We start from the raw sequence: 16,546 nt of genomic DNA, 5'->3' as shown, positions 1-16,546 counted from the left end.
ATTGCAACTCCCTCCAAGTCTCCGACCACTGCCTTGTATCCTTTTCCCTCTCGCTCTCATCCAACACCTCCCACACTGCCCCTACTCGGATGGTATCGCGCCGTCCCAACCTTCGCTCTCTCTCCCCCGCTACTCTCTCCTCTTCCATCCTATCATCTCTTCCCTCCGCTCAAACCTTCTCCCACCTATCTCCTGATTCTGCCTCCTCAACCCTCCTCTCCTCCCTCTCTGCATCCCTTGACTCTCTATGTCCCCTATCCTCCAGGCCGGCTCGGTCCTCCCCTCCCGCTCCGTGGCTCGATGACTCATTGCGAGCTCACAGAACAGGGCTCCGGGCAGCCGAGCGGAAATGGAGGAAAACTCGCCTCCCTGCGGACCTGGCATCCTTTCACTCCCTCCTCTCTACATTTTCCTCCTCTGTCTCTGCTGCTAAAGCCACTTTCTACCACGCTAAATTCCAAGCTGCTGCCTCTAACCCTAGGAAGCTCTTTGCCACCTTCTCCTCTCTCCTGAATCCTCCGCCCCCTCCCCCCCTCCTCCCTCTCTGCAGATGACTTCGTCAACCATTTTGAAAAGAAGGTCGACGACATCCGATCCTCGTTTGCTAAGTCAAACGACACTGCTGGTTCTGCTCACACTGCCCTACCCTGTGCTCTGACCTCTTTCTCCCTCTCTCTCCAGATGAAATCTCGCGTCTTGTGACGGCCGGCCGCCCAACAACCTGCCCGCTTGACCCTATCCCCTCCTCTCTTCTCCAGACCATTTCCGGAGACCTTCTCCCTTACCTCACCTCGCTCATCAACTCATCCCTGACCGTTGGCTACGTCCCTTCCGTCTTCAAGAGAGCGAGAGTTGCACCCCTTCTGAAAAAACCTACACTCGATCCCTCCGATGTCAACAATTACAGACCAGTATCCCTTCTTTCTTTTCTCTCCAAAACTCTTGAACGTGCTGTCCTTGGCCAGCTCTCCCGCTATCTCTCTCTGAATGACCTTCTTGATCCAAATCAGTCAGGTTTCAAGACTAGTCATTCAACTGAGACTGCTCTCCTCTGTATCACGGAGGCGCTCCGCACTGCTAAAGCTAACTCTCTCTCCTCTGCTCTCATCCTTCTAGATCTATCGGCTGCCTTCGATACTGTGAACCATCAGATCCTCCTCTCCACCCTCTCCGAGTTGGGCATCTCCGGCGCGGCCCACGCTTGGATTGCGTCCTACCTGACAGGTCGCTCCTACCAGGTGGCGTGGCGAGAATCTGTCTCCTCACCACGCGCTCTCACCACTGGTGTCCCCAGGGCTCTGTTCTTGGCCCTCTCCTATTCTCGCTATACACCAAGTCACTTGGCTCTGTCATAACCTCACATGGTCTCTCTTATCATTGCTATGCAGACGACACACAATTAATCTTCTCCTTTCCCCTTCTGATGACCAGGTGGCGAATCGCATCTCTGCATGTCTGGCAGACATATCAGTGTGGATGACGGATCACCACCTCAAGCTGAACCTCGGCAAGACGGAGCTGCTCTTCCTCCCGGGGAAGGACTGCCCGTTCCATGATCTCGCCATCACGGTTGACAACTCCATTGTGTCCTCCTCCCAGAGCGCCAAGAACCTTGGCGTGATCCTGGACAACACCCTGTCGTTCTCAACTAACATCAAGGCGGTGGCCCGTTCCTGTAGGTTCATGCTCTACAACATCCGCAGAGTACGACCCTGCCTCACACAGGAAGCGGCGCAGGTCCTAATCCAGGCACTTGTCATCTCCCGTCTGGATTACTGCAACTCGCTGTTGGCTGGGCTCCCTGCCTGTGCCATTAAACCCCTTCAACTCATCCAGAACGCCGCAGCCCGTCTGGTGTTCAACCTTCCCAAGTTCTCTCACGTCACCCCGCTCCTCCGTTCTCTCCACTGGCTTCCAGTTGAAGCTCGCATCCGCTACAAGACCATGGTGCTTGCCTACGGAGCTGTGAGGGGAACGGCACCTCAGTACCTCCAGGCTCTGATCAGGCCCTACACCCAAACAAGGGCACTGCGTTCATCCACCTCTGGCCTGCTCGCCTCCCTACCACTGAGGAAGTACAGCTCCCGCTCAGCCCAGTCAAAACTGTTCGCTGCCCTGGCCCCCAATGGTGGAACAAACTCCCTCACGACGCCAGGACAGCGGAGTCAATCACCACCTTCCGGAGACACCTGAAACCCCACCTCTTTAAGGAATACCTAGGATAGGTTAAGTAATCCCTCTCACCCCACCCCCCCTAAGTTTTAGATGCACTATTGTTAAGTGACTGTCCCACTGGATGTCATAAGGTGAATGCACCAATTTGTAAGTCGCTCTGGATAAGAGCGTCTGCTAAATGACTTAAATGTAATGTAAAATGTACTTTGCTATTATTCTGGCTCCATTGTTTGACGTGACTTTGTTAGCCAAAGTAGGCTAGCTAGCATGCAAGGGATAAGAATATTGCCAGCCGTCATGGCACCAGAACATTTAGAACAAACGACTGGATCGAGTCCATAGTTTTAGACCAAAGATTTAATGACTGGGTCGCGTCTCTGGCAACCGAATCGATAGAACGAACGACCAACCGGCTTGGGTAGCAACACTAGATTTGTGTTGGGACTATATCTTGTGGAAGGATGAAATAGTAACAATAAATCAAAATAAAGTTACTGAAAATGTATATAATTGAATTGTTGGACAACGACAGATGATGAAAATCACGGATCATCATTATACCTTGACGCTGAAGTCAAAGCGTAGGCGGTCTGCCGCGACATGACTGCCTCTTTGCTCCACAGAAGAACCCAGCAGCTGACGGAGGGCGAAGTTGAGGACGTGTGTGGCGGTGTGCTTGACCATGCAGGCTAGTCTCTGTGGCTGGATGTGAATAAACATTCATTTTCTTATTAGCAAATTAAATTATGACATGTAATATTCCATTAACATAATCATATTAATGACAAAGTATACGTCACAAACATCCCACTGGGCACAGACTTCAGTTCAACGTCTAGTTTTGATTTACGTTCATGTGAATTCAACGTGAAATCAACCAAAAATGTCCCCCTGTCATTGGATTTAGGTTAAAAGTTGGGTGAAAAAAATACAAAATTCCCATACGTTTATGACTTTGTAAATCCAATCAGTTTTCCACATTGATTCAACATCCTCACATTGTATTTTTTGGTTGAAATGTGGAAAACAACGTTGATTCAACCAGTTGTTGCCCCATTAGCTTTAAAGAGCACATCTCACAAATAGCTTTAAAGAGCACATTTCACAAATAACACACACACACACACACACACACAGTTAATTTGTTGCAGAAGCCTAATGAATAAATATTTATTTTATAAGCTATACTGCGTTTGTCTATGGCATGTGTCAAACACATTCCTCAAAGGGCCGAGTGTCTGCGGGGTTTTCGCTCCTCCCTTGTACTTGATTTATGAATTAAGGTCACTAATTAGTAAGGAACTCTCCACACATGGTTGTCTAGTGCTTAATTGAAAGGAAAAAACAAAAAACCAGCAAACATAAGGTCCATTGTGTAAGCTAAGAGTCGACCTGTAGAAAATGCTATACCTCATCCAGGTAGAGCTGGACCTGGTCCCCTTTTCTCAGCACTTCAGCAGCGGTGACCTGATGAACCACATATCCCCCAGCAAGCTGCACAGCCTCAACAGGGTACAGGACATCCTGAGGGAACACACACACCATCCCAACTAGGCTAGTAAATATACTATGAATGGAATGATTCAATGAATGTAGTTTCAATAGCTCAGTAAAAATGTTGCTGAGGGATAGGACATTCATACGAAGGAAAGTTGACATCAGAAACATTCAATGTATGGACCCCACATTTTCAGGTACATCCTTAACAAGCAGCTCACAGACACACGTTGTGACACAGTGTACTTAAACATGGTGTCCTAAAAAAGGTGTAGCTAATGCTGACCGGCAGTCCATCTCTGATGAAGTAGCCCTGGTCATGGGACTGCCCCCCTTGCTCTGCATAGAAACAGGTCCGGTCAAGCACCACACCACACCTCTGGCCCCCGGCCACCTCCGAGACAAGAGTCTGTCCATAGTACAGGGCCTGCACGGTAGCATGGCAGGGCTGGAACACTGGAGAAAAGACACAGGGCTCCTTTCAGAGAGAATGAATTGGACAGCAAAACAAAGGATAATTGACCTGAATATAACATATTGACTGAAGATTATCCTTTGGAGTGCTGTCTAACTCATTCTCTAAGGATTTTACTAGCGAGGATCCAGCACCCAACCGTTTTAGCCTAATTACTGTAATTGTGAGTGAGGATGTTGTTTATAATCTTGAGAACTCATCTATACCATATTTGCCATCCTGTGCCAAGCTGTAGTGGTACTTGGGGGAGTCGTCTGTGTGGGGAACTTCTCCACTCTGCAGCTGGGCTAGGCTGTGCAGATCCAGATGGACCAGCGTATCCCCAACAGAGGTCTGCACCTGACACCTAAGCTGGTGGTGGGGAGAGGAGAGACAGACACGGAATGGGGTGGATCATTTTCAGTAAAAATATACTGAAATGATACTTATCTGCAAAGGTTGCGGAAAAAGCTGGACGGCCTCATTTAGTTGAAATAGTTTAAAACCATAAATAATTTTTTATTAAGAATTAATTCAAGCTTTTAATGTAAAATGTAGTACTAATTAAATAATTCAGTGTTGAGTAAAGGAACAAACTAATGTATGATAAAATTATAAAAGTGTAATGTTTGAAGCAACTGTCCAGTGATAATCTCACATTCAACTCATACCCAAATATTGTTTTTGACTCGTCCTATGTGTGGCCAAAGCATAAATTAGAGAAAAGACACAAGAACTCCACCTCAAAGGTGAATCTCAAACAGGCCGTTTCAAAAATGCTTGCAATATCCTCATAGCACATGAAGTCATGTTGGCTCATCAATCAGCGGTCTCCTCACATTAATATTTTTAATGACCGTTATACGCCCACCATACTGTTGTTGGGGTATGTCTCCGCCATTCAAACACAGAAATACTTAATTACCCATTTTTGGAAGGGAAACTATTTCACTCAGGGTAATTAATTACATGTGATATTTCATAGAAATCTGGAAACATTGGACATTTACTTTTTAGTATTTTGCTATGCAAGCTTCATTAAGCTAGATTAGACTAGCAATATTGGCTTCATGTATAGAAAAGGAGAGGAAAAGCACTGACTGTAGTTACATTTTCATTTTCAATGGCCAACACATCAAGGGCCCGTTGGTCAACACTCAAGCCCTGTTCCTCCAGCATTAGTACAATGAGATCCAGAGGAAAGCCCAGGTTACGATGCAGAGACCAGGCCACAGGCACTAGGAGATAAGCACACACACACACAAAGGATTGACTACGGAAATAAATTGGCCCAAAAATGTATACCACAAATACCCTATTACAAACCATACCCTATCCCAGTACTGTATCCTAGTACTGAAGCTGACCTGGGAACAGAGTGTCATTGTTCTCCAATCTCTGGAGTGTCCTGTCAATCACTCTGCGCCCCTGCTTCAGAGAGGACAGGAATTGGGCCTCGTTTTCATTGATTATATCCATGATCTGAAAAATAAATCTTAGTAGTTTATCACTATACCTTCCTTGCCACTCATCTGAGAAAGTGTGTCAAGTGAATGGCTGTGTACGGAATGTCAGGAAGTTTGTATATGCAAGACTTTATTTTATTTGCAAGAACTTTACTTCCTGTTGTATAACCGTCAATAAACGTGTTGTTGATGTCATTTCTTTCATTTCATGGTAATTAACTTACCCTATCTGACTCTTTATGCAGTTCGGGATAAGCATCACCCTGTAGAAAAGATGTGGATGATAGAGGATCAAGACCATGATGACAAAGGTCACAATTCTGATATCACAGCCCAACTCACCAGGATGTGGGCAACTGTGGGTACCAGGCTTGCCAGCGCTCCCTCGGGGGCCTGCAGTACCTCAGTGCTGAACCTCACAGCTCGCCGGAGGATACGGCGTAAAACCAATCTGCAGCAGGCACACACAAACGCACGCACAAACACAATAATTGAAAGAGAATGAAAATTACAATTGTCAGATTATTGTCAGATGTGTTCAGACCTCCCACAGTCTATTTTGTAGATTCAGCTACGGCTCAATCCCAAACAAATTTTAACATTTCAATCTTCTTTCTCAATCTTTGGGATTGAGATATGTTAATTTTAGATTGAAATATTACTCTCAGTTAATTTAACATTTAACTCTAGAACCGCCATACGCCAATGGCCACTGACGTTTGATTTTATAAATAAAATAACCCCCCCCCCCCCCCCCCGGAAAAAGTAAGTCCTGCTACTCCCCTGACTTATCCTAAATATTTGTATTTTACATTGGTCATTTGTCTGAATTTTGAAATCAGAAACAGCCTTGTGACTTTTTTTTCCTGTTTTATTCACACCTATTCCCAACTTAACCCGCCGAAACAATGCGCTGTAGGACGTTGGTACACAGCCAGGCACTGAGGTGTCTCTCTCTCTCCTCACTGAATGAATGACAAATGGATGAATGGGCAATAATTGTTCACCTTACTTCACAATGGAATTTAAATTAGGCCAAACTGAATGATAATTAGGGTGAAGAGGTTGATTTAAATGACAAAGGCAATACTGTAATGATGAGTTTGTGTTATGCCTATTCATCAGCGTTGGCGCTCATGTTTAAGGCAAATAATTTGACCGCGCCTTATGGGTTGATATCATTCTCTTTGAAGTTTTACTTAGTAAAAATAAGCTGCTATGGGACTGTTTTATTTACTTTATTTATTACTTTATTTATATTTACTATTTACTATAATTATTCAAACTTATTGTAAGGGAAAACAAACACACGCTATGTGTTGCAGTAGGCCTTTCAGAATAAGGCAAAACATATCCTTGACTATCTGAGTTGACGAGCGAAGGGAAGCAAACGATGCCAGCCCACTGAATGACAAATGGATGAATGGGTAATAACTGTGCACATTACTCCACGGTCAAATTTAAAATAGTCCTAATTGAATGATAAGGAGGGTTACATAGTTGAGTTAATTTAGAACAACAATAGTGTAATGATGAGTTTATGTATTATGTCTATTTATCAGTGTTGGCGCTCATGTTAATAATTTCACTGTGCACCTTGTGGGTTTGATACCGTTCTCTTTTACATTTGATTAACTATCACATTTATTGTAAGGGAAATGATAACATGCTACGTGTTGCAACAGGCCTTCAGAATAATGCTAAACATATCCTTACTCTATCCAAGTTGATGAGCGAGGGAAAATAAATGATGCCACTCAGCCTGCCCACCGAAACTACACAAACTATACCGAAACTCATTTAACACAAAATAACAGTAAGCCTATAGACAAGATTCAATTGACAGTAGTCTGATGAGTGACAATACTATCAGTTGTCAAGTTGTACATGAAGAGATAGGCACATCTTGTAATTGACAGACGCAGGGCAAGGAGCATCACTTGATCAAATCCTCCATCAGTCACATGCAGGTAAAACGTTTTGATTTCTATAAGAAAGAGCATATTCTGCAGTTTCTACTGTTCGGATCAGGTTACTGTGGACATCTTTCTGGGGGAGAGATCAAGAGAAATCAAGAGATATGGAGGTGGGGGGTGGGTTATGACACCTCACGACCATTGTAAATCTTAAGGCAGTAGACAAAATCCTCTCAGTGTGAATGGAATGTATGATGGGCCTATGGAGAAATAACCTCAGAACAGTCACATGCAATAAATGGAATTGAGGACAATATGTTTCGTCAGCCAAAATGGTGGTAATGACGATAGATGGAATATGAAAATGAATGTCATTTTTGTTATGTTATTAAAAGTTAAATGACAATGTTATAACGAAAACATTGTAACTTGAAGAGTTTTCATAATATGTACCTGTTTGCATACTCTACGTTATGTAGAAAATGTCCAGATCAAAGAGAATGTTTAAAAAAAAAGATGAAATGTGAAGTTAGTTGTCTAAATTGGATCTGAGTCAAATTCAGACCTTGACTCGTAACTAGTGACGCCCCAGAGAATTTGCCATAAAGACGGAAACGCCACTTTCTGACCCGAGGGTATAAAACATGCGAGTTAAGAATTTACATATCAAACTAGGTAACCACGCACTGCAGCCAAGGCAACCCCAAAACGCAACACGAGGTTGAAGAAGACAAAAGAAACTCGAAAAAAAATCAATGCTACGGTTGAGTAACAGTATCTGTATCTAAGGTGAATTCAAGCAGGACTACCCAGTTATTGTCTCCGATGAATCGTGTGCCTACACTGCTTTCATTCCCACGCTGGAACCATCTACACGGCTGATCGTCCTCAGAAGACCCTCTACACTTGTCATTCCAATCTCCTTTGCATTAGCGTAGCCTCTTCTGTAGCCTGTCAACTATGTGTCTGTCTATCCTTGTTCTCTCCTCTCTGCACAGACCATACAAACGCTCCACACCGCGTGGCCGCTGCCACCCTAATCTGGTGGTCCCAGCGCGCACGACCCACGTGGAGTTCCAGGTCTCCGGTAGCCTCTGGAACTGCCGATCTGCGGCCAACAAGGCAGAGTTCATCTCAGCCTATGCCTCCCTCCAGTCCCTCGACTTCTTGGCACTGACGGAAACATGGATCACCACAGACAACACTGCTACTCCTACTGCTCTCTCTTCATCCGCCCACGTGTTCTCGCACACCCCGAGAGCTTCTGGTCAGCGGGGTGGTGGCACCGGGATCCTCATCTCTCCCAAGTGGTCATTCTCTCTTTCTCCCCTTACCCATCTGTCTATCGCCTCCTTTGAATTCCATGCTGTCACAGTTACCAGCCCTTTCAAGCTTAACATCCTTATCATTTATCGCCCTCCAGGTTCCCTCAGAGAGTTCATCAATGAGCTTGATGCCTTGATAAGCACCTTTCCTGAGGACGGCTCACCTCTCACAGTTCTGGGCCACTTTAACCTCCCCACGTCTACCTTTGACTCATTCCTCTCTGCCTCCTTCTTTCCACTCCTCTCCTCTTTTGACCTCACCCTCTCACCTTCCCCCCCTACTCACAAGGCAGGCAATACGCTCGACCTCATCTTTACTAGATGCTGTTCTTCCACTAACCTCATTGCAACTCCCCTCCAAGTCTCCGACCACTACCTTGTATCCTTTTCCCTCTCGCTCTCATCCAACACCTCCCACACTGCCCCTACTCGGATGGTATCGCGCCGTCCCAACCTTCGCTCTCTCTCCCCCGCTACTCTCTCCTCTTCCATCCTATCATCTCTTCCCTCTGCTCAAACCTTCTCCAACCTATCTCCTGATTCTGCCTCCTCTCCTCCGTCTCTGCATCCTTTGACTCTCTATGTCCCCTATCCTCCAGGCCGGCTCGGTCCTCCCCCTCCCGCTCCGTGGCTCGATGACTCATTGCGAGCTCACAGAACAGGGCTCCGGGCAGCCGAGCAGAAATGGAGGAAAACTCGCCTCCCTGCGGACCTGGCATCCTTTCACTTCCTCCTCTCTACATTTTCCTCCTCTGTCTCTGCTGCTAAAGCCACTTTCTACCACTCTAAATTCCAAGCATCTGCCTCTAACCCTAGGAAGCTCTTTGCCACCTTTTCCTCCCTCCCGAATCCTCCCCCCCCCCCCCCCCTCCCTCTCTGCAGATGACTTCGTCAACCATTTTGAAAAGGTCGACGACATCCGATCCTCGTTTGCTAAGTCAAACGACACCGCTGGTTCTGCTCACACTGCCCTACCCTGTGCTCTGACCTCTTTCTCCCCTCTCTCTCCAGATGAAATCTCGCGTCTTGTGACGGCCGGCCGCCCAACAACCTGCCCGCTTGACCCTATCCCCTCCTCTCTTCTCCAGACCATTTCCGGAGACCTTCTCCCTTACCTCACCTCGCTCATCAACTCATCCCTGACCGCTGGCTACGTCCCTTCCGTCTTCAAGAGAGCGAGAGTTGCACCCCTTCTGAAAAAACCTACACTCGATCCCTCCGATGTCAACAACTACAGACCAGTATCCCTTCTTTCTTTTCTCTCCAAAACTCTTGAACGTGCCGTCCTTGGCCAGCTCTCCCGCTATCTCTCTCTGAATGACCTTCTTGATCCAAATCAGTCAGGTTTCAAGACTAGTCATTCAACTGAGACTGCTCTCCTCTGTATCACAGAGGCACTCCGCACTGCTAAAGCTAACTCTCTCTCCTCTGCTCTCATCCTTCTAGATCTATCGGCTGCCTTCGATACTCTGAACCATCAGATCCTCCTCTCCACCCTCTCCGAGTTGGGCATCTCCGGCGCGGCCCACGCTTGGATTGCGTCCTACCTGACAGGTCGCTCCTACCAGGTGGTGTGGTGAGAATCTGTCTCCTCACCATGCGCTCTCACCACTGGTGTCCCCCAGGGCTCTGTTCTAGGCCCTCTCCTATTCTCGCTATACACCAAGTCACTTGGCTCTGTCATAACCTCACATGGTCTCTCCTATCATTGCTATGCAGACGACACACAATTAATCTTCTCCTTTCCCCCTTCTGATGACCAGGTGGCGAATCGCATCTCTGCATGTCTGGCAGACATATCCGTGTGGATGACGGATCACCACCTCAAGCTGAACCTCGGCAAGACGGAGCTGCTCTTCCTCCCGGGGAAGGACTGCCCGTTCCATGATCTCCCATCACGGTTGACAACTCCATTGTGTCCTCCTCCCAAAGCGCTAAGAACCTTGGCGTGATCCTGGACAACACCCTGTCGTTCTCAACCAACATCAAGGCGGTGGCCCGTTCCTGTAGGTTCATGCTCTACAACATCCGCAGAGTACGACCCTGCCTCACACAGGAAGCGGCGCAGGGCCTAATCCAGGCACTTGTCATCTCCCGTTTGGATTACTGCAACTCGCTGTTGGCTGGGCTCCCTGCCTGTGCCATTAAACCCCTTCAACTCATCCAGAACGCCGCAGCCCGTCTGGTGTTCAACCTTCCCAAGTTCTCTCACGTCACCCCGCTCCTCCGTTCTCTCCACTGGCTTCCAGTTGAAGCTCGCATCCGCTACAAGACCATGGTGCTTGCCTACGGAGCTGTGAGGGGAACGGCACCTCAGTACCTCCAGGCTCTGATCAGGCCCTACACCCAAACAAGGGCACTGCGTTCATCCACCTCTGGCCTGCTCGCCTCCCTACCACTGAGGAAGTACAGCTCCCGCTCAGCCCAGTCAAAACTGTTCGCTGCCCTGGCCCCCAATGGTGGAACAAACTCCCTCACGACGCCAGGACAGCGGAGTCAATCACCACCTTCCGGAGACACCTGAAACCCCACCTCTTTAAGGAATACCTAGGATAGGATAAGTAATCCCTCTCACCCCCCCCCTTTAAGATTTAGATGCACTATTGTAAAGTGACTGTTCCACTGGATGTCATAAGGTGAATGCACCAATTTGTAAGTCGCTCTGGATAAGAGCGTCTGCTAAGTGACTTAAATGATGTAAATGTACAGAACAAGCGCGAGGAAACAGACCATTAAGAGAAAGGACACTGACATCGTGTGGACAATCAGAGACTTACACCCGGTAACAACAGAAGTGTCGCCATCAGAGGGGAAGTCGGAACTCTGTCCACGAGGAGATAATTACATCATTATATTCTGACCCATAAGAGCTGCAGTTCGGGGCAAGGTGTTAGGGGTAAAGTAAGCATAGTTTACAAATGTATCCAAGTGTGCTTTTCTCTCATGCACTCTCTCTTTCTATATTCACATTTTGTGTGTCATATGTCATACAAATGTATCCAAGTGTGCTTTTCTCTCATGCACTCTCTCTTTCTATATTCACATTTTGTGTGTTGGCCCGCTAGGGACTTATTTCATTGTACTAAGTTCTAATAAATAGCCTAGACTGTGTGTTTGTGTATCTTATATTATCAGTTTAGCTTGTTAGTAAATAAATAATCATCTCAATTGGTGTGGTAAGGACTCATTGGTGGGACCCGGGTTTGTGCAGATTCCCGGATTATGCGAGGTTCAGGATGAGACTGTAGAGGAAATAGATTAATTAGCGACTGTTGTAAAATCGATATTGATATTCTTTGAGTTAATTTGGGAAATGGAAACTCAATAAAAACAAACTTTACCATGGTGCCCCAGGTTACTGAGTTAATGATGACCTGATTAATTTAATCACGTAATTATAAACAGTTAATCATTCGATGAACAGCAGTCGTCACAATCAATACAACGTCACAACACTAGTAACATAATAAACTTAAAATATGATGTTCTGTTGTTTTTTTTCTAAATACATTTTCTTATTTTACACAATGTTTGTTTTAATCTGCCAAAATGAAATTATAAAAAGACTTCTTTGTGATGGACTCGAACTAGTGGTTTTTAGTTTTAACTTACAAGGGAAAATGCTATTATGTTCTTAGAAAAAAATGTTTTTTAGTATTCTAATGTTGCCTAAGGCCTTTATAAACACAACCAGGTGTATATTATTTCAATAGCATATTTCTCACTTTGTAGAATTACACAAAACATATCCTTGACTCTAACAAATAACAGTTGTTATATTTTTTTACATGGATATATTCCCATGAATATTTATTCATGCTTCACAACTGTTTATGCTCTATTTATCACCCGTTGGTGCTTATATTTGGGCACCTTGCGGGTTGATATGCATCTGATGTTAAAGGGGACGCCGGGGATGCCTAGTAACACTCAATGTTCTCTAGCGGGTACTTATAGGCTCAAAGGCCAGGCTGTTCTAGTGTTAACTACCGTTTAAAAAAAAATACCTTTAGGTGTTATCATTCCCTTCCTCAATGAAGTGGAAATGCTTAGTAAGTCTGGCATTTTTCAGATTGCCTGTTGTGCATGAGCCATAATCGGAGCATAGTGCAGCAAGAGACTAACAGCAGTTTGACTCACTCGGCCCCAGACATGCCCGGGTAGACTCCGTCAGCAATGCAGACAGACAGGGTGCGCACGTGGTCAGCAACGACGCGGTACGCCATGTCCACTTTGCCCACATCCGCCTCTCCAGTCCTCCCTCTATACTCAGGGCAATTGGAGCACTAGATGGATTTAGATGATAACTAAATGAGAAAAAGAAACAAACCAAACTACAAAACAGACAAATCATTTGGCACTAATACTCTCCTGTAAGAAAGATATAGACGTCAGTGAACATTCATTTAATCCCGTGGGAGCAACAGAGCCATAGCAGTTCATTGTGAAATTAATTATGACACAATTTGTACAATCAGATACAAATTGAGCAACTTTTTTTTCTCTTTACCTATGTAGGGAAGGTTTATTTCATTATCTTTCTTGCCAAAAAAGTAATCTTGATTAATTCTCAGCTAAGATCCTTCTTATCTTTGAAATGTATTCTATACTGAACAAAAATATAAACCCAAAATGTAAAGTGTTGGTCCAATGTTTCATGAACTGAAATAAAATATCCCAGAAGTGTCCATATGTACAAAAAACGTATTTCTCTCAAATTTGGTGCACAAATGTATTTATATCCCTATTAGTGAGCATTTCTGCTTTGCCAAGGTAAATCTATCCACCTGACAAGTGTGGCATATCAAGAAGCTGATTAAACAGCATGATCATTACACATGTGCGCCTTGTGCTGGGGACAAAAAAGTCCACTCTAAAATGTGCAGTTTTGTCACAGAACACAATGCCACAGATGTTTTGAGGGAGCATGCAATTGGTATGCTGTTGGCATGCTGACTGCAGAAATGTCCACCAGAGCTGTTGCCATATAATTGATTGCTAATTTCTCTACCATAAGTCGTCTTCAATGTCATTTTAGAGAATTTGGCAGTACTTCCAACTGGCCTCACAACCGCAGATCACGTGTAACCACGCCAGCCCTGGACCTCCACATCCGGCTTCTGCACCAGGTGAAGCTGGTGGTTGAGTGAATGCCAAAAGCATGCAAAGCTGTCATCAAGGCAAAGGGTGGCTACTTTGAAGAATATCAAATATAAAATATATTTTGATTTGTTTACCACTTTTTTGGTTACTACATGATTCCATATGTGTTATTTCATAGTTGTGATGTCTTCACTATTATTCTACAATGTATAAAATAGTCCAAATAAGGAAAAACCCTGGAACAAGTAGGTGTGTCAAAACTTTTGACTGGTAATATATAATAATTTCTAGACAGATATAAATTGAGTTCTATCTACATATGACGTTAAATCAGGTTTCTTGGATATTTCCTGCAGGGGTTGAATCTGGGTCCTTGTACTTTTTACATTAACAATATCAACTTTGTCTGTAAATAATTGTAACCTGCACTTGTATGCCGATGATACTGTTGTGTATGCTATTGTCCCCCACGGTTGGTCTGAAATACAGTCTGCCTTCATTGTATTACAGAAAAACTTTATTAACCCGAATTAGTACTGAATGCAAGTAAAACTATGTATTTGTTTTTCTCTAGAGCACATAAAAATATGTCTGATGATTTAAGCATATGTACTTTGGATGGTGTCCATATTGATCGTGTCCGTGCTTACAAATATCTGAGCATCTGGATAGAGGAAAAGCTGTCTTTTAAAAAGCATGTTACTTAGTTAGTTAAGGAGCTGAGAATAAAATAGGGATTCTTCTATAAAAAAATAGGTCCTGCCACTCGGGGGAAAAAAATGCAGAAGCAGATTATTCATTTGACGTTCCTATCGGTCCTAGACTATGGCGACATCATCTATATGAACGCCACTTCATTAAAGCCGTTAGATGCAGTGTATCATAGCGCACTACGCTTTAGCATGCCCTACAATTTCAGTACTCATCACTGCATTCTCTACCAGAAAGTTGGAAAGGCCCTCTTTGATGTCAAGTAGGTTGATACATTGCTATGTTTTCATTTTTAAAGAACTTTTACAAAAAGTCCCACTGTACCTAACATCGTTACTAAACTTTAGACATACAAGTTACCACATCCGGTCTCAGGGATGGTTAACTCTGGAAGTTCCTTTGGTCTATACTGAGTTAGGTAAATCAGCTTTTAGTTGTTTCCTTGCACCTTATCTGTGGAACAATCTTCTAAATGTTCTTACATTTTATGTTATGGTGCCTTTGGGGGCAATTCACAAAGCTGATTAAGGATCTTACTACTCATGAACGTGTTCGTTTTTTTACGGCCGTGTTTTTCTTTCTGCTTGCATTTTGTATTTAGATTTTGATGTGTGTATTTTCTGTATTTTATGTAATTCAGGACTCATCTGTAAAAGAGACCTTGATCTCAGTATGACTTCCAGATCAAGTAAAGGTTAAATAAAATGTCTGCTTCTCTTCCTTCACATGTATTTTGTTTAATTTCTTAAATGTTTTTCTTCAATCCTCTATCTTATTGTACCTAATTATCTGTAAACAAACTAAACTTACCTGTTGTATAGCAGACAGCAGAGGGGTAAAGAGGTCAGTGTCGTAGTTGGAGCGTTGTCCTTGGAGAACCGTCACCAGTCGCTCCAGACCCATGCCAGTGTCCACGCTGAACTGGGGGAGTGACCGTAAGCTGCGATCTGCCTCTCTGGAACAGCCAAACGCAAGGAGTCAGACATAGGCTTGTAAACACAGACACACAATCCACCCTATAGTAATTTGATTCAGTCATGGAAAAATTATAACAGTCCATAGTAGAGTGAACTCCAGATGGAATATATTTTCATCGCATAATAATGTAAAGATGTTATCGTCTTGCTAACATCCTCTGCCAAGGTTAGAGTGCATGAGCATTAGCAGAAATTGTTCCTAACTAGCTAGCTGTGTGTGCCAAAAGTGATTGGGTTTCTTTATCTTTGATACATGAGACCTTGGCTGAAATAAAAAACTAAATGAGTTCGCAAGGGGTCTTGTCCGAATACTCAAACTTGCATTCTAAATAGTACTCTGATTGGGTATGCAAAAATATAAAGTTTTATAGTATGTTACATTACAAAAATGTATTATGTTTTAAATGCCAGGAAGTCAAACTAATTTAAGATTTTCATTTAGTATGAATTCACTGTACACTATTTATAGTCAGTAATGAGGATGAGTTGTACCAAAATGTACACACGGTGGGAAACAACACAGTTGTGCATTAGATGATGCATTCCTATGAATGAGTCTAGAATGTTGATATTTGTTGCTTACTGCAAAGTTTTTAAACTAAACAGCATGTTCTAAATAGTATTTAGTATGGTTAATTAAAACCCAAACTATAAGCCCCTGGTAGTAGGTATAGCACCTGTTGTATTGCATGAAGACCAGGTTCCAAATCTCGACCACATCAGGACTGTCTGCATTGACCAGCGAGGCTGCGTTACGGCCCCCAATGTGGTCATAGTGGATCTCTGTGCAGGGGCCACAGGGTCCAATCTCCCCCATCTCCCAAAAGTTGTCCTTCATCCCAAATGGCAGGAGGTGATCAGAGGGCACTCTATAAACAAAAACATCAACCAAAAAAAGAGAATGGCAAAGGATCAAAACACA

The 16,546-nt window shown here is 44.3% G+C and overlaps 1 protein-coding gene across 2 annotated transcripts in view; it reads right to left on the bottom strand.

Annotated features, from left to right (window-relative positions):
* aars2 (alanyl-tRNA synthetase 2, mitochondrial (putative)) overlaps positions 1–16,546 on the bottom strand; it is a 31,575-nt gene that overhangs the window by 13,858 nt on the left and 1,171 nt on the right. The window contains exons 4-14 of one of the 2 annotated variants that reach the window (XM_046312491.1): positions 16,302–16,493; positions 15,458–15,602; positions 12,974–13,119; positions 5,935–6,043; positions 5,817–5,855; positions 5,494–5,608; positions 5,228–5,364; positions 4,354–4,498; positions 3,959–4,128; positions 3,586–3,699; positions 2,737–2,877 (exon numbers count right to left, since the gene is read on the bottom strand). In XM_046312491.1, the coding sequence (XP_046168447.1) occupies positions 2,737–2,877; positions 3,586–3,699; positions 3,959–4,128; positions 4,354–4,498; positions 5,228–5,364; positions 5,494–5,608; positions 5,817–5,855; positions 5,935–6,043; positions 12,974–13,119; positions 15,458–15,602; positions 16,302–16,493 (1,453 nt within the window). The remainder of the gene's footprint in view (positions 1–2,736; positions 2,878–3,585; positions 3,700–3,958; positions 4,129–4,353; positions 4,499–5,227; positions 5,365–5,493; positions 5,609–5,816; positions 5,856–5,934; positions 6,044–12,973; positions 13,120–15,457; positions 15,603–16,301; positions 16,494–16,546) is intronic. The other variant, XM_046312493.1, reaches the window with a different exon arrangement.

The sequence above is a fragment of the Oncorhynchus gorbuscha genome, linkage group LG18, assembly GCF_021184085.1.
Source record: "Oncorhynchus gorbuscha isolate QuinsamMale2020 ecotype Even-year linkage group LG18, OgorEven_v1.0, whole genome shotgun sequence".
In the NCBI taxonomy this organism is placed as follows: domain Eukaryota; kingdom Metazoa; phylum Chordata; class Actinopteri; order Salmoniformes; family Salmonidae; genus Oncorhynchus; species Oncorhynchus gorbuscha.
This window is presented reverse-complemented; position numbering and strand designations above follow the sequence as displayed.